The 19,570-nt window shown below is 35.7% G+C and overlaps 1 protein-coding gene across 1 annotated transcript in view; it reads right to left on the reverse strand.

Annotated features, from left to right (window-relative positions):
• Window positions 1-7,850: 7,850 nt before the first annotated feature.
• The window catches only part of RSBN1L (round spermatid basic protein 1 like), a 69,992-nt gene continuing 58,272 nt past the window's right edge, over window positions 7,851-19,570 (reverse strand). The window contains exons 6-8 of the mRNA XM_007102616.3: window positions 17,177-17,344; window positions 11,814-11,922; window positions 7,851-11,725 (exon numbers count right to left, since the gene is read on the reverse strand). Of these exons, the coding sequence (XP_007102678.1) occupies window positions 11,084-11,725; window positions 11,814-11,922; window positions 17,177-17,344 (919 nt within the window). The 3' untranslated portion in view covers window positions 7,851-11,083. The remainder of the gene's footprint in view (window positions 11,726-11,813; window positions 11,923-17,176; window positions 17,345-19,570) is intronic.

A 19,570-nucleotide genomic window follows, 5' to 3' on the forward strand; every position in this document is an offset into this window, starting at 1 on the left:
TAAAAAATATCTAACAAATAAAAAAGTGGTTTCTGGCTGCTAATACTTGAGAGGATTGCTTAAATACAGCATTTTGGTCTAGTTCTCCTTTGTAAAGACAGATAATATGACAAAGTTTCAGCCACAACACTACAAATTAATACTGCTTAACTCTTTGCTTGAAACTACAGAGGTAGGGTAAATAAAAAAACTGATCAGTTACAAATATTTCCCTGTCTTATAATTGGTATATATTAGTATTTGGGGTATGTAAAAATAGGATTAGGAAGGATAGTTAATATGGGCAACATAATGTTCCAAGACTTGACAGGTATTCCTAATTCAATGGAGAGATCTAAACCATTTGGTCACTGGAATCTATTATTAATACATTCAAAGCAGAAGAAAGCTGTAATCTCTGTGAGAAACCAGATAGGAGGGTTTTGTAGTTTAGGAAAACCTGTATTTGTGAAAGTATCATCTAAGTATAATCTCTCACAGAGAAAAGAAGGAACAGCACCACATGTAAACAATCAGCTAGGCCAGGAGTCAGCAAAATACTTCTGTAAAGGGCTATATAGTAAATACTTAAGTTTTGTGGGCCATATGGTTTCTGTCACAACTACTCGGCTCTTGTGGTGAGAAAGCAGGCAAAGACTATGGCTGTGTCCCAATAAAACTATTTGTGGACAATGAAATTTAAATTTTGTATGATTGCCACATATCATAACGTATTATTCTTCTGATTTTTGTTTCAACCATTTAAAACTGTAAAAACCTTTCTTGCCTTACAGGCTATACAAAAAGCAGGTAGTGGCCTAAATATGGCCTATTGGCAGTAGTTTCCTGACCCCTGAGCTAGGCCATGAAACAAGCAAAAGCAGAAATTCTATATGACATTACTAAGAGGAAATGTGGGACTGGTCTCCAAGGAAAAGAGAGAGAAGTTCGGTAAGAATTATATGTAAAAGGCAACACAATAACCAACTTGTTCACACATGAGGATCAATCAATAGTAATAGTGTCTGAAAGAGTCCCAGGAGGTAGGACTCTTCTTACTTAACTTGGTATACTGCCACACTAGATAAACAACCTGAAGCAGCAGTAAGTTATTGATGTGTGCCTCCCCGATTCGGACACCAGATGTGTATGTTTTTTCCCTACATCACCAAGGAATTAACTCAGTTCTGACACTACCTGGAGATAGCATCAGATACCACAAGTTAAGGGTTCAGTCCCAGAAAACTGCACATGCCCCCCCCCACCCCCTCTGCAACTTCAGATGCCAGGCACAAATTCAGGTTGTCACCTTGCTTCTGACCTACCGTCTCTAGAATGGAGGTTCCCGTGACCCTCTCCTTGAATTTGATTAATTTGCTAGAGCAGCTCACATAACTCAGAGAAACAATTTACTTACTAGAACACCAGTTTATTATAAGAGGATATTAACTCAGGAACAGCCAAATGGAAGAGAATCATAAGGCAAGGTATGGGGAAGGGGTGCAGAGCTTCCATGCTCTCTGGGCACACCACTCTTTCCCCATCATCTCCTCATGTTCACCAACCTAGAAGCTTTCTGTACCTTGTCCTTTTGGTATTTTATGGAAACTTGATTACATAGGCATGATTAATTGAATCATTAGCCATTGGTGACTGAACTCAATCTCCAGCCCTGGTGGGGAGAGGGGGACTGAAAGTTTCAACTCTTTAATCACTAGGTTGGTTCCCCTGGCAACCAGCCCCAATCCTAGGTTACCTAGGAGCTTTCCAAGAGTCTCCTCATTAACATAAGCTCAAAAGACACCTTAATCACACTTATCACTTAGGAAATTCCAAGGGTATCTGATTCCTATGCCAGGAACAGGGATGAAGATTAGATACATATTTCTTATCATAAATCACAATATCACAGCCTACTTTAGAACAGTAAGTAATGAGAGACATAAAAGAAATTATGCTTACAGATGGAAAAAGCAAAACTAATGTAATAATACATAAACAATAAGTGTTGCAGAAAAATATCTTCCCCTTGATTTTAGCCATAGGTTACCTCCTTTATAATAGAGATGTTTACTAATGGTGTTTATAAAAAGAACACATTCTGCCTTAAGAAAGAAACTTAAATTTGAAAGGTTTTAGTGAAGTCATTAATTTCCAGGTCAACACAGAGAATAAGTAACTTAAACTGGTTTGGGCAAATACTTATCAAAAAGTCTGAGTAAGGGCTTCCCTGGTGGCGCAGTGGTTAAGAATCTGCCTTCCAGTGCAGGGGACATGGGTTCAAGCCCTGGTCTGGGAAGATCCCACATGCCACGGAATAACTAAGCCTGTGCGCCACAACTACTGAGCCTGCGAGCCACAACTACTGAGCCCACATGCCACAACTACTGAAGACTGCGTGCCTAGAGCCTGCGCACAGCAATAAAGAGGAGCCCCGCTCGCTGCAACTAGAGAAAGCCCACACGCAGCAACAAAGACCCAGTGCAGCCAAAAATAAACAAATTTATAAAAAAAAAATTCTGAGTAAAAGCAACATGTGAACAAAATAACTTTCTATAGCAATTAAAAATATGAAAAGTAGGAAATAGATATTCAAAGGAACCACGACTTATTCAACATTTCATGAACATAGAAACCAGATGTGGTGGCACCATCCATTACCACATGAAACATGACCACAAATCCACCAATGGAGAGCTTCCAAGCATTAAGAAAAATAGTTGCATAAAGCTTCAAGGAGTAGAGATCCATCCGTGGGCTACAGCTTACTGTAATTTTAAGAGTTATCAACCTCAGAATTTGGTCATCTGGTTTCTACTTTGCTTTTACACAGTGCAGCAAATAAGAGGAACTGATACTGATTAATGAACAGAAGTGATGGCCAAAAAAGGAGAGGAAACCATAGAGCCATTTTCAAATAGGGGCAGGCATATTACTATGCACCAGCATCATAAAGAAGTTATTTCTCTCTATTGAGAGGAAAATTAACAGAGTTCTTTTAGCATTACATTAAACAAAGGGGTTTCCTTTAACCTTGATTGATCATGTTTGCAGAGTAAACATCACTCTTCCTCAAAGTATTATTGGTGTCCTTAGAATTCATGACTTAGATAAAGAAGATACACAGGAAAAAAACAAAAAACCTCCTCATGATAGAAAAACTAAAGCCCAGGTAAATGAAATGAAATTAGCCCATGGTCATTGGTAAATGGAGAAGTTTAACTCCAAATGCTATTTCCACAAATAGGTTTCTTATTGAAGGAAAAAAAAAAAAAAATAGAAAGCATCAACAGAAGATACCAGTCATCAGATGCTACATAAAGACAACACTGGATTAAAAGCTTGAGAGGGATCTACACTTCAATATTTTACTTTCATTTTGCATGCCCTGTATTAAAGTTAGCCCATCATACTGTAACCATACTGGTAATCCTATACCATAAAGCAAATTTACTACCACTATAATCTACACACTACAAACACAAATTTGTAATTCACTTATTTAAGGAAAAGACAGACTGTGACATGATTTTGAATTTCCATCCCTGAGCAAAAGAGTGAACTAGAGGGCTTCCCTGGTGGCGCAGTGGTTGAGAGTCCGCCTGCCGATGCAGGGGACACGGGCTCGTGCCCTGGCCCGGGAAGATCCCACATGCCGCAGAGCAGCTAGGCCCGTGAGCCATGGCCGCTGAGCCTGCGCGTCTGGAGCCTGTGCTCCGCAACGGGAGAGGCCACAACGGTGAGAGGCCCGCATACCGCAAAAAAAAAAAAAAAAAAAAAAAAAAAGTGAACTAGAAAGAAGTCTGTTTTTGATGTCCTACCGCCACCATACCTTACCTTTGACCCCTTGATGCAACTTTTTCCTCTTGCCAGATGCCTATCCTCTGCCCAAAATTAGAGACAGGAATACATAGAAGTGATGTGAAGAAGATGTGAAATTAGGGTGACCCAGCACACAGCTCTTTTTACTATTTTTTTTACTATGTTAATTCCAGGATCAGAAGCTAACGTTTGTAGTGTCTATGATATGCCAAGCAATGTGCTAGATAAGCATTTGGCATGTGCTGTCATTAATTTTCACCACCAATTAACAGAATCGGTATTACCCCCTATTTTATAGATGAGAAATACAGACTAGTGAAGAAATTTCTCAACATTATACAAGTGTACTATCACCCTTTAATGACCCACAGCTGTACTGCTACAAATGCCCTCAGCATATCATCCCAGTGAAGTGGCTTTACAGAACTTTTGTCTGTGAAAATGTGCCACTGTATGTCCTTGTCCCACTCCTGTACCAGAATAAAGACAAAGAAAACTAGTGCATGTTACCATCTTGCTTCAATATTTTCAATTTTTGAATGTTTATTTATAGTATCAATAGGGAGAACAACACAAGCTTAATCAGAATGCCTCTCTGACAACCAGATAACCAGACTTTATCTTGCCAAATATGACTTAGGAATAGCTAAATTCTGCTTCAGACTATGAGATAGTAAGATGTTTCTTAAATTATATTTGCTGGGGCTTCCCTGGTGGCGCAGTGGTTAAGAATCCGCCTGCCAATGCAGGGGACACAGGTTCGAGCCCTGGTCTGGGAAGATCCCACATGCCACGGAGCAACTAAGCCCACGAGCCACAACTACCGAGCCCATGAGCCACAGCTACTGAAGCCCACGCGCCTAGAGCCTGTGCTCTGCAACAAGAGAAGCCACTGCAATGAGAAGCCCACGCACCACAACGAAGAGTAGCCCCCACTCACCACAACTAGAGAAAGCCCATGTGCAGCAACAAAGACCCAACACAGGCAAAAATAAAAAATAATTTTAAAAAAATTATATTTGCTATTTTTATTTTAGGTATAGTTAAAATTTATCCTTAATTTGTAATAATTTTCAGTGTATCTCTAGTTGAAGGGAAAGAAGTTGAACAAGTTTTATAGGTATAATTATCTTTACAATACTTACTCTCTCCACATTGCCCAATGGGCCTAGATATCTAAAAGGTAGCTTCTTAAACTTTATCTATAAGGCTGTAGTAAGTACAAAATAGAAACTTCATCTCTTTATAGTGCCCACTGATCTAATTTTCTCCACTTTTCTTTCTGTTGCAATTCTAGAATTACATTACGAATTAAGTCAGAGATGGACTTTTTAAATTATAGAAACCTACATAATTTTTCCACCCCAATAAAGTTAAGGTTCAACTTTTGTTCCTTCAAATATTTATTGAACACCAAGTGTACTATATATTAGGTATTGGGGACACAAAGGGATAAAGAAAATTTGTAACTTCTAACTCATGGTTTAGCTAGAGCCTGACATACACTTAACAAATATAAATGATGTGAAGGACACAAGAAGCAGAGGAAATAATTGGATCTATATCAGCTGTGAGGTGAGGGGACAGCTGGAGCAGATGAGGTCAGTAAAAGATACACAGAAGAGACGGTTTAACTGGAGTTTTGAATACGAGGCAGAGATTTTCCCCAGCAAAGGCAAAGAATTTTAAAAGTACACAAAGGAAACGGCAAGTACTGCCATCTGGTAAAGCTGAAAACTGAGTACATCAAATGGAAGAGATTATAGTAAATAAGGCTGGAAAGGAAGGGCCACATCTTAAAGGCTCTTTGGAGCCATGGAATATTTCTAAGAAGAGTAGCAACCATATCTGTCTTAGAAAGGTTAATCTGGTGGTAACGTAATGGCCTGGAATGGGGGTAGCGGCAGAGGACTGTAGGCAACCTAGAACATGTTATGCTATTGTAAGAGTCTAGGTGAGATGAACATCTACTATGACTGTGAACAGCTACTATAACAAGAAGAGTAGACAAACATTTCTGGGGTCAACTCAAGAAAATCTCATGATATATTGTAGAGTTGACGTGTGAACAACATGGGGGTTAGGAGCGCTGACCTCCACACTGGCGAAAATCCACTTATAACTTTACACTTGGCCCTCCAGCCCTCCATACCCAAGGTTCCACACTCTTAGATTCAACCAACGGATTGTATAGTACTGTGGTACGTATTTGTTGAAAAATATGTGTGTAAGTGGACCCTCGCAGTTCAAGCCCATGTTGTTCAAGAGTCAACTGTACACAGAGGAAAAGATAGAGAAATCAGATTACCATGAGAGGACTGCACACAGAGAGAGAGTAATGCAATAACAAAATTAGGAGGGAATGGAACAGCTAATTCTTGGGGGCAAGGGAGAAGAATTTATATTTGATTACATGGGTCATTAGAGATTGAGAAGCCAAGGCTGACTGAAGTCATGGGGTCACGAAGATAGTTCAGGGACAAAGCCTAGAGACCTAAGGGGAAGAACCAGAGAGACTGCCTTAAACAATGGTGGAGAGGTAAAAGAAGCCATCCAAAGAAACAGAAAACAACAACAACAAAAAACCCCACAAGAGGTCATGCAGAGCTTGAATGAGTAAATGATTGATAACAAGTGTTACAGGGGTTAAACAGAAGTATTAAGAAACGCACCCACTGGATTTGGTAGTCAAAAGGTGACCATTGAGAGAATCACTTCAGCTAAAAAGTTAAATTTGAGGATTAAATTGAAATTATAGTGAGATGAGGAAGTTGAAGCAGACAGATTTCTAAGAACTCTGTCACTCAGGAAGACGGATGGAAAAAGAGCATAAAAGTCATACTCAAGATTTTTTGGGTTTTTTAAAGACAGACTTGAGATTTTTCACATAAAATTTCATCTGAAGAAGAAACATGACAGCGGGGTGGGGACTGAACTGTCTAAATAAAATTTTAAACACTATTATGCAAAATATTTGCAACTATGTTGACTTGCGAGTCTGCCCACTTAGTAGTAGTCAGTAGTACAATAGCAATGAACTTTCTAGGAAGGTGTAAAGATTTAACATTTTCAAGACATAAATGCATAAATTCTAAACTTCAAAATGTACTGAAGGATCCAAAGTTCTCATATTTTAATAGTGCAGTTCTTGGAAGGTAGATAATGGTAATAAAGCATACAAGTAGTAAGTTTTAATTTCTAGTTAACGTAATTCTGTTTCCCACATTTTGTTCTCAAGTCATTCACATTCCCTGATAGGGTCTGAAATCCTGAAGGGAAGATAACCTAAAATGCAAGATGTTTTCCCCCTCCTTTCCCTGCTCTCCCAGTAGAAATATGATATACAACACCTGTAAACTTAAAAAGGAAAGACATCTCTGCTTTTAGGTTCCTTGTGCTTAACATTTTAGAAAGCTGTCACTCCCATCTGCAATATGCAGTGGGTTACAGGAAAAACTGAACAGAAAAGCCAGGACAGAGATAAAGGATGTTATACCTCTCCAAAGTTGTCCTCTTAATTTTCTTATCTGAGGTATATTGCCAGAGCCAATCATATCAAACAGAACTCTTCAATGAAACAGCACATTCTAAAACCAGTAAAATTTTGTTTACATATCAAAGTAGTTAAACAGAAGGAAGAAAGATTAAGAAAGAGCTTTTCTACCACTCTAAAGATAAAACCCATCATGTCACTTTTTACCAGCCTAAAAGTATTTTGAAAACAATGGTACTTTTGTCCTCTCCTCCTGGGATAAAAATAGTCATATCTAGAGGGAAGGGAGGCAATTTACCATGCCATCCCAGCACCCATACCTTACTAGTTTAGCGACCTTGTTTAAGGAGATCTTTAATATTCTTCTCTGTTGGCATAAGTCAATTTTTGATATTTTTAAGAGTAAAAACGATTTTCAGGTTGGAATCACTTTCAAGATCTTATGGTTTCTGTTGAAGATAGAGAAACAAGAATTTTTAAATATGACAAGATGAAAGTAAAATGTCAAATATAAGAAAATAATTACAAAACATGGAAAAAGATTATGGTTATCAATTTTAGTATTTATTGAAAGGTGGAAGACAAGGAAAATTCCTCTCAAGCTCCAAAAATAAATCCTGCACCTTTGCTAAAAATGCAAAATGAACTGAGATATTTGCTTTACATGACAATGAAACTATCCAAAAAATAACTGAATCCAAATTTACCAAAACAGTGCTAATCTATTATTTACAAAGATGATCTTACCTGCCATAAGTATTTGGGAAAAACCTATTTTATACTCAGGAACACTAATGAAATACCTTGAAGACTTAATCCAAGAAATAAAATATTTCCTACCCTCCATGGTCACCCCCCCCACAAAGTTAAAGAATGGATTAAAAATGAATATATGCGGAAACAAACAGTATTTCCAATAACCTTATACACATACACGCGCACCGGCACATGCACACACACACAGAGTGTTGTGCTAGATCAACCTAATCTTTATTTAAGGTCAACAGCTGTAGTGACAAAGACGATAATGAATATGGCTTTAGTAAAGTTTTCAACCAAATATCACAAATGCTTAATTCTTTTGATAGCTAACCAGCTAACCTGAGTATGGAATATATATTACTTAGCTAAAAGGATATGAACAAAAATAATTAAAAAGAAAAAAATCACTGTAGCAGACACCACTGAGGTACCTTAGTTTTTTTTTTTTGTAAAGGTCTGTATGGCAATTTCATAATTTACATAACAACTATTTATTCTATATAGTATAAGTTCACGTAGAAACTGTATCTTAAGTGCTTCATTATTCTGGTCCAAGAAACTGGAAATAACAGAAAAAAAGTTGTGTTCAGATAAGAACTGGAATGTACTAACTAGGAAACCATTAATATAATACAATATTGAAATAAAAATTATTTGTATGGAACAAATGTAGCCAACAACTTCTCAGATTGCATCTGAAGAGAATTTTTAAACTATAACCCATAAGACAGGAACATAAGCATTACTCAAGGTGACAAGGCTGTATCTTGAAATCTGTGTTCACTGACTTGTATTTCACCTCCACAGAGATGTATGCATTTTACAAAACAATTAAAATTTCAAAATATGGAGAAGTTTGACTATAGGTTATATAGGAAACTACACTTAAAAGCGACCACTCTGGTTGTTCTAGGTATGTCTTTAAGTTAAAAGTTTAAGGCTCATATATTTTGGAGGGATACCCTAAAGACATTTTATTACAGTATGTTCTCATGTATCTATGTGTATGACACTGGAAAACTGGAGCTGAAACGAACCTTGTTAAATATGTTACCCTTCACTTAAAGAAAAACCTAAACATTTTTACCACATTCTCTCTCAATTTTCAATACTGGTTTGTTAAAAACTTTTGTCTCCCAAAAAGGTAGGTGAAAATACATAAATTTAGCTAAAAATAGAAGATAAAGGTGGTGAGGAGCAGGATAAGTAATACATAAAACAAAATCCCTATTTACATTTGCATGATTTATACTTTCCTTACGTCATGAAAATTCCTATGTTGCAAATATATTCTACTAACAACTGAGATTTCCTTACAATATTTGCCTACCCTTTTAAACTGGAGGCCAGAAATGACATCATTGCTGCAGTTTATTTTTTCTGGTGAAATGCCTCTAAGTAAGCTTCTCCCTAACCAGAGAGATAAGCCGTTTTACGGGTACCACAAATGAGGCTGGAGCAGAAACCACTGAAAGTGGAATAGCAACACTAGCTCAAAAGGCAGCACAAAGAACCCCATTTGAAAGTAATCAACCAAAGTATGAGCCCAGAAAAATACCAAATTCAAGTAAAAGAAAATAGATTTGCAACCAGCAGAGTTCCTAACATCAAAGCATACACTGAAGACATTTGTTTGACTTTTAATTACAGTAGTGGAAGCAATCTGAAACAGTGCTGAAGTCCATTATTGAAGAGATTTGTTTTAATCATCTTTCCCTAGGCACTGGCAATCCTGTTTCCTATCCCAATTTTACTTTCTAGAGCTTCTTTTGAAAAAAGAAAAAAATACTCTAAGTTGTTTACCTTGCTAGGGTAGGGAGAGGGATGCTTAGAAAGATGAGGTAACAAATCTTATTTTGTTAGTTATCTCTCTGTATATGGCAGTTGAGTCACTGCCCTTATTTTAATATTTCGTATTTGCCGTATTTTCCTTCTGTTCCTCAAGAAAAATGTAATAGAGGATTTTAACTGCTCAGAATTAAACTTTCTGTAACTGAACATTTTTTCTCAGCTACTATTAGGTATAGTATGGGTGCTGAGTAGTAAGAAAATTTTCTCAACTTCTTATTCCATACACTACAAAGAAAATTCACGTTATAGGGCTATATAATCGGGTCACATAACTTCATTAGTTAAAGGGTTAAATATCACTAACAGACCTTGTTTCTCCCAACTTATAAAATTGTTTCTATTACCTAAACTGCTCTCTTAATGTTGAATATAAATATTTAAAAATGTATTCCAGGGAGTAAAGGAAGTTTCACATATTCATCTTATTCAGCAATTTAAGAAGTTATGCAAAATATGATAACATATATATATATTCCCATACATACACACACACATATAAATATGCTTTCATAACTGAATCTTGGTTTTAAAAACGCTTGCACAGTGTGGGGAATTTAAATATTCACAAGATTTGAATACATACATTTGCACTCCATTAGCACTCTAAGTGGATATACCAGCAGAAACGTAATAGATAAAATAAATGATTTAACTGAATTGTCAGTTTGGTGGGGTTTTTTTGCAGACCCAACAGAAAACGTATTATTATGAACCTTTATTAAGTGGCTCACATTTCAGTATAAATCACCCTAAAAAGGTTTTTTAAAAGCTATTTACACTACAGTGCTGACACATTTAAAATGAAAAAAAAATCGGTATAAATAAGCTCTATGGAAAAGCCTTAAATTGTCAAAAAAGAATTCTGGCTCATATTACAAAATATATATATATATATATATGTTAATGTCAGCTCTATTCTAAAACCTACAACTCCAACTCAAATGATTTTTTTAAAGACTCCTTTTGTTTAAACCTGCAATGTTTACAGTGCATCTGGCCCTAAGTGCTTTGATACTTCACAGTTATGGACAGGCACTGAGGAATGTTACAAAGCTACATAAACTATAATTTGTAACAGACTTGGGAGCAAGTTCTTGGCTTGCTTTCAGAACTCATGAATCTTTATTACATTATTAAGTTTAAGAAAAAAAACAATTTTAAATGGTATATACAAATTTAGCACAAAATGTTATCATCTTTTCTCTCTTGATTTGAATGTGTTGAACTATGTTGCCTTGTATCAACTAGACTTATGAGACTTCCAGGACACATTTCTTCCTTTAAATCTTTGTTGCTATTTTCAAATTTAGAGTCCACATCAATCTTAAATTCTGTAAATTGAACATGATCCAATTTTGCTTTAACATTCTTGCCATCCATATTATTTGGTGCTCCAGTCTTTTCGGGAATATAAACATTCACAGGTTCTTCCTTGATTCTTACAGTTGCAATAGGTTCATGTTTAATCTGCTGTAATTCATATTTAGAATGAAGTTTGTCTGAAAAAACAGAATCCAAGGAGGTTTTGCTTACAGCACAAATCATGTTGTCAGTGTGAGGTCCAAGAACTGATGATGTGGAATCTGGTGATGTGCATGTTTCATGAGTAACTGTATTCTGAGCAGTGTCCTCCTCTGAGTGATATAACTTGAGACGAACATGCCATGCTAAACTGCATACAGCTGAAACTGTCTTGAACTGATGAACAACATTCCTTGGAATAAAATAAATGTCATTATCATACAGCTGAATCCTGGCATAGCGAATGCCTTCCCTCCTCAGTTGATTAAGTTTTGCATCATCAACCCACTGGACACACTAAAATAAAACAAACAAAACAAGAAATACCAGTAAGTCTTTTCCACAATAAAAATTAAATTGAAGATAATAATAGTTTAAAATATACCTGGGACAGTGGAGGTTCATGTAAATCTAACTGCATTCGTTGAACTACTTCTAAGAAATCTTCAGCATGAAAACAAATTACATCTTTGGTTATTCGGGGTTGATCAGGCCTAAAAAAGAACATGAGATAATGAAGAGTCTGCCATTAATGTTTCACTCTGCTAAGTCCTTATTAAATTCAAAGCAAAAATAGTTTATGGTCAAAATCAAAGTACTATCTTAGAAATGAACTGTAATTAGAAGACCACTTTACATATTTAAACAAAGGGATAACACCATGAATTTCAACCTAAATATGGATAAAAACAACTCATTTTATTATTTATACACACACACACACACACACACACACACACACACACACACACACACACACGTTTTGGTATAGCAGAGCAGAAACTTTATTCATTAATCAAGGAATGGAGAAGGGAGAGCTCATGCTCTAAAAACGCCTTCTCCCTGTAGGGAGAAGAGTAAGGGAATTTTAAGGGTAGGAGGCAGACATATCATCAGGGCTCTTGCAAAGGGGTGGGGATTTCCAGGAGCAGCCTCACCTCATTTTATTATAGCTATGTGTAACCATATTTTGAAAAATTAAATTGACCTGAATTGGTTAATTATGCAAATCAAAAAACTAAATGTTTAAAGTTAAGACTTTAACTTAAAGTCTTTAATTTGTTGTCAATATTTCAACAAATTAAGTGCTAAATTAAAAATACTACATAATATAAAATTTAGAGGTAAATATAGGGGAAAGGGAATACATTCTTTCAATACAGACATATATAACTGCAATGATACCAAAAATCCCTAAATAACTCCTAAAAATTAAGAGACATTCATTAGAAAAGTACTTATAAAATAAACTGTTACCATCCTACTTGCTGAGGTTAATAGAGTCTTTAATTCTAAAAAAAATCCCCAAATTCTTCAATTAATTAAGAATATACAAATACATGTTTATAAAAGATGCTCAAAATAGATTTTGGAATAAAATCCCAAGCAACATAAATACCAACCCCCCCCCCAAAATCATACCAAGGCAAATCATAACCAAATTTAAAAAAAAACAGTGATAAAGAGAAAATCTAAAACTCATGCATCACATTAATATACAGGGAAAGAGGGTAAGAATGATTGCAGGCTTCTCATCAGAAACAATGCAAGCCAGAAGAGAGCACACTGTCTTCAAAGTATTGAAAGAAAAAGTCAGTCTAGAATTCTATAACCCCCAAAATACCCTTAAGAAAGTGTGAAATAAAAACATTTTCAGACAAACAAAAACTGAGAGAATCTGTCACCAGAAGACCAGTACAACAAAGAAGTTAAAGAACTTCTTCAGGCTGAAGGAAAATGATATTTAGATCAAAATGTACATCTATTCAAAGGAATGAATGTAGGGTGCAAGTAATAGTAAATATGAAAGATATTTTAATTCTCATCTTAAAAATCTCTTCAGAAATAATTCCTTAATGCCAAAGAAAGCAACGTATTTGGGGGGGATGGTTATGGCACACAAAAAGCAAAATGTATTAATAATAATTAGCACAGGGCTTCCCTGGTGGCGCAGTGGTTGAGAATCCGCCTGCCGATGCAGCAGACACGGGTTCGCGCCCCAGTCAGGGAAGATCCCACATGCCGCGGAGGGCTGGGCCGGTGAGCCATGGCCGCTGGGCCTGCGCGTCCGGAGCCTGTGCTCCGCCACGGGAGAGGCCACAGCAGGGAGAGGCCACAGCAGTGAGAGGCCCGCGTACCACACACACACACAAAAAATAATAATAATAATTAGCACAAAGGCCATAAATGGGAGCAGGGAGAGACGGCAGTATACTATTGAAAGTTCTTACACATTACATAGCAGGTATAATATTATTTGAAGGTACACTATGATAACTTTAGAGCAACCACTAGTAAACAAATAGTGGAGAAAAGTGGGGACAAGGAATGAACTGACATATTAATAATATTGAGTCTTTCAATCCATAAACAAAGTATATCTCTAACATTTCTGTAAGTCTTATTTAATTTTTCTCATTGGTGTTTTGTAGTTTTCAGTATGTCACTTATTTAAAAAATGTATCTCTAAATACTTCATAATTTTTATGTTTTTATAAGTTGGCATTTTTTCTTTTCATTTTCAAAATGTTTCAAAGTGTTTATTGCTAATATACAGAATTAAAATATATACAAGTGACTTTTCAATATTGTCTTATCTTGTGACTTAGATAAATTCTAGTACTTCTTTTGGAGACTTAGAACTATCTCTATACACAATTATTTTGCCTTACTCTAAGACCCTATAATTCCATTTCTATGTATTTACTGAAATGAAATGAAATTATATGTACACACAAAGGCTTGAAAGGGAATGTTCATAGGAGCTTTATTCATAAAAACCCCAAACTGGAAACAATTCAAATGTCTATCATCAGGTGAATGGATAAATCAACTGTGATGTATCCATACAATGACATACCACTCAGCAACACGAAGGAATGAACTACTAATACACATAACAATATAGATGAATGTCAAAAACATTATGCTGAGTAAAACAAGTCAGGCAACATATGATTCTATTTAAATGAGATTCTAGACTAGGCAATACTAACCTATAAAGACAGAAAATAGATTTATAGATGTCTGGAGCTGGGGTAAGAATGGGGGGAGATTAACTGCCAAGGTATATGAAGGAAACAAAATGTTCTATATTTTAGTTGTGGTAATGGTAACATGGCTGTATAAATTTGTCAAAACACATCAAACTGTACACTTACAACAAGTGTGTGTATTACTGAATACAAATTATACTTCAATAGTTGATTTTTTTAAAAACTGGATTTCAGGAAGCAACCTTAAATATATAAATCTACGTGAATTCTATCTTCCTAATACTAAGAAGTGATATAAAATTCATCAACACTTCACAAGTCTATCTAGTTTAAGATTTCTTTGTAGTCTCAATCAATCCCAGTCCTTTATCTCAAATTGGTGTTAAGCCTGGCTCTAAGATAAAGTAAAGAATCTTGGACTTCCCTGGTGGCGCAGTGGTTAAGGATCTGCCTGCCAATGCAGGGGACACAGGTTCAAGCCATGGTCTGGGAAGATCCCACACGCCATGGAGCAATGAGCCCGTGCGCCACAACTACTGAGCCTGTGCTCTAGAGCCGGTGAGCCACAACGACTGAAGCCTGCACACGTAGAGCCCGTGATTCACAACAAGAGAAGCCACTGCAATGAGAAGCCCACATGCTGCAATGAAGAGTGGCCCCCGCTCAGGGCAACTAGAGAAAGCCTGTGTGCAGCAGCGAAGACCCAACAGAGCCAAAAATAATTAATTAATTAATTAATAAAAAAAAGAATCTAATACTCTAATGCCTAATGTCTCCTTGAGAAAAAGAGCAGAACTCAAAACACTAAGATAAGAACACTAAGAGAAAGCACCAATTTCCTTAGTATAGCTTAATTTAACGGCAAGGAATAACAATAAAGGGATCATAGACCACGTCTGCATCAGAGCCATGAAACCCTCTTAAAGCATCAACCAAATTATTTTCTTACCATCTTTAATACTGAGAAATTAAAGCAGCATTGGTATAGAAAGCAAACTGTATTTTACAATACTGAGAAAACTCATAGCTAGCAACATCTCATTCCAAAATCTGTCTCAAATTAAATCTGGCCACCTAATATATTCATACTTTGGCAACAGTCTTTTTTCACTGTGAAATTGCTAGCTTCAAGTGTTTTTTCATTCAGTAACTATTCATAGGGAACTATGATGGACCTGTGAAGGACAGGACACAATCTCTAACTTCAAATCACATATAAAGTGGAGAAGAAAGCATATACCAACAATAATTTAAAGGAGCTTAAGAGAGATTTAAACAAAGTTAAGGCCAAGAAGCAAGAATATTTATCTCTGAAAAAAAAATGTAACTATATGGCTAACTTTAACAAATACTATCTATAAATCAGAGTTCACCCTAAATAAATTTTGATGCCACTCTTAAATCCTTTATACCAAACATTCAAGAAAAATCTCATTAATTTGAAACAGGGAGTTGTTGTAATGATTTCCAAAGAGATAAATTTGCCTTTACACTTTGACAAAATTAGTATTTTAAACCAGATTATAGTAAGGAATTAGAAACTATATGGGAACAACCACAGATATTTGATAATTACCATTTAACTTAAACACAATTATAAATTATTATTATTGAATTATAAACTATTAATGTCATTTTCCTAAGGACCTCTTAGGGTTAGTTCAGTACTAGTTACTTTGTATATCTGAAATTGATAAAGTTTCATTTATGTTAAGAAAGAAGGTCAGTTTACAGTGGCCTCCCCACTCAGTATTAATTTATAAAATGTTACCTTAAATTTTCCCTTTTGAACAAAGGGTCAATCTTGTATTCACAGACCCTGAAAAAATTTCCTCGTATAGAAAATACAGGCAATATTTTTCACAACATCTTAAGAATCTATGCAACAATACTGACATTTTATACTTTGAGAATTAAAAAGTTTCTTTTTACTTAGAAAAATTTCTTGCATACTTAGTACCTAATTCAACTGCTTTAATAAGCAAAATAGCATATTCCATCTTAAGTTTCATACCCAAACAATACTCAATTTGAAAATAAAACCTAACTGAGCAAAGTTATCTTACAGTATAAATACAGCTTTGCTCTATGGGTTTTATCAATTTAACAAATGGAAATTTTTTTAATGTATGGGATGACCACCTCTAAGTATACTATCCATTTTCATTAAGAAAATTATCCATTTTTCTAATCTATCAAAAGAGTCAGTGAAACTTACAAGCAAAGCCAGAAAAAATTAAAACAGTAAGGTAAACAAACACTTAGTAGATACCAAACCTTAGAAAGATAGCAAGTTAAAACAGTATAAAGAAAAAACACAAGAATCTGGAGTCAGTTCTGAAATCAGACTCAGCTCTACCACTTATTAACTATATGACTACGACAACATTACTTGATAGTCCTGAGCCTCAGTCTCCTTGTGCAATAAATACGGGCCTAAAAGTAGAGAAAATTAACTGAACATTTGTAAATGGGCGTACAATAAGCACCAAGTGAACTTTAGGTTTTCCATTATCTTAGATAAGACAACTGTTTTCAACTCTAGTCACACAGAAAATGAAACTACTTCAGTCAAGCCCAAAAGATAAAATCTAGGTTCTAGCAATTGAAAATCTTCTTTAGTACAATTACACAACTAGGATATCCAAATACAGGGGAAAATGAAACTTTTTCCCCCACAGTAAGAAGAATTACTGAAAAACTTCCCAAGAAAAATTTTAGAAGCCATTAAATAGCAGTAATTAATATATACCACTCTCCACAGTGCACAGCCTTCAACACTCCAACAGCAGCTGTAGTCTGTCGTTCAAAACCTTGTCCTATATGATCTGCGTGAGCTCTTGTTCTGTCTTCAAAGAGCATCTCACGAGGCTCACTAGTTCGAGGTAGGTACTGCAGGTTTTTTATCTCATTGGTAGTTCTGTTAAAACAAAATTATATATATAAAGAGACAGAGAGAGGCAGGTTCATGTATATTAAGGCTTAATTGCCTTCAAACATTTGTACTGATATATTGACAGGTTTAACTTTTTAAAATGCATTAATAGTTACAGAACACCTACTCTGTGTCAGGCACTATCTAGGCACTGGAGCTACTGAACAAGACAGTAGTAAGTAAGACAGACAAGTTCCTTACTCTCATAGAAGTTTATATTCTAGTGACAGATAGACCAAAAAATAAACAGCAAGAAAACACTAGGCAATAAGTGCTTCCATAAAACATGCACGGTTTATCGGAGGTAAGGGGAAAAAAACACTTTAGCTCCACCCTGGAGGACAGACATCTCCCACTGGGCCTCTCCTCCACCGCTCACCTTCTAGAATCCATATGCATACAGAAGCTGCTGACTACCTGGCCTCACTCACTGCAGAAACCCTCTCCAATTTTGCTGCAGAAGGGGAACTGGGTGAGAAGAATTTATTTTGGGAGTCATCATCTTATTTATCTCCCTGTATGATTTTTCTGTTGCTTCCAGAGACAAATCAGGATTGCCCCCATTATTTTCTCATCTCATCCTAGTCTATCCCCTAGGGTCACTCTTCCTTTTTGGTTCTCTAACTTCCCACCCTCAGTCTCTACTACTTTACTACTCTTTGTGCACTCCTGTCTTACAGTTTTATATAAACTTTCACACACACACACACACACACACACACACACACAATGCTTTAACATACTTTTTTGCTGTTTGTGATTAATGTTTTACAGGTATTAGAAAGCTAGATGATGATGTTGCTTTCTGTGGAAAGCTAGCAGGCTTTCAAACCAAGTCTCGCCTCATTATACCACATTCTAATGAATTAAGACTTTATTAAAGCATTTGGCACAGTGCCTAGGGCAGTGTTGTCATTCGCTGGTCAGACTATAACGTGATGTGAAATGACCATATATACCATGGATTGTAATCCCAGAAGATTACAAGTTCCTCAAGGGGCTGGTGAACTCCCTTAAATTACATGTAAAAGTTTGTATATATCTGCATTATTCTATGGAGAGTCTTTCAGATTCTCAAAATATTTGTAAATCCAAATTAAGAATCACTGAGATACACAAGTTTACCATTTACTGCCAACTTAAAAATTAACTTGTAAAAATTTCATTGAACCAAAATTTATTTATTAAACAGACACTCTCTTTAGGTGCTACAGACACATTAGTAATAAGCACAACATTGTCCCTGCTCTCATATAACCTACATTTTACTCTATGACCATTTCTCCCTGTTCTGTTTTTTCTTTTTAAATTTATAACCAGTGAGACCATCTTTAGACATCTAAAAAAAGTATTATCTCCCCCAGGATCACCCACTCCATTCCCATCAATGTTAAGCTAGTATACATTCTTCTACACTTTTCTCTGTGCTTACATAAATATACTCTTATACATTTCTTTTTATTTCTTTTCATAAAAATAGAATCATACTGGACATATACTATACATTTTGCTCTTTTCAAGTATCATGGATATCCAGCTCAACAGACAAAATTTCATATTATGAAATTAACTATTTCACCACATTCTTTAACAGGAATGTACCAAAATGTATTCAACCATTCTCCTGTTAATGGACATTCAGTCCATTTTAAAATTTATCTCAATATAATAAATGCTGCAATTAACATTCTTATACATTTACCTTTAGTGCTTTTATTTCTTGGGACAAATTCCCAAAAGTAGGGGTCCTGGTTCAAGGAGTATACATATGTTAAACTTTATGAGCTATTTTAGTTTACTTCTAAAAAATGATTACAGAAGCTCACCCATCGACCAATAATATATATTACCCTGTTTCCTCACGTACCTACCAGCCTGTAATATACTCACTCTGTTAATAATTTTTGCCAATGTAATGGGTAAAAATCTCATAATTCTTTTAATATATACTTAACATACAATTGACTACCTGGGGCCTATTTTTCTATTGGGTTGTTTTACATTTTTCTTCTCAATTTAGAAATGCTCTTTGTATATTAACTTTAGTCTGTCACATGTTACAAATGTTTTAGTCCAGTCTATCATAGTTTTGAACTTTGTTGTTGATGTCTTTTCTCTCACAAATAGTATTATCATTGTATCGTTTTTTTGTTTTTTTTTTTTTTTTTGCGGTACACGGGCCTCTCACTGTTGTGGCCTCTCCCGTTGCGG

The sequence above is a fragment of the Physeter macrocephalus genome, chromosome 5 (assembly GCF_002837175.3).
Source record: "Physeter macrocephalus isolate SW-GA chromosome 5, ASM283717v5, whole genome shotgun sequence".
NCBI classification, from domain to species: domain Eukaryota; kingdom Metazoa; phylum Chordata; class Mammalia; order Artiodactyla; family Physeteridae; genus Physeter; species Physeter macrocephalus.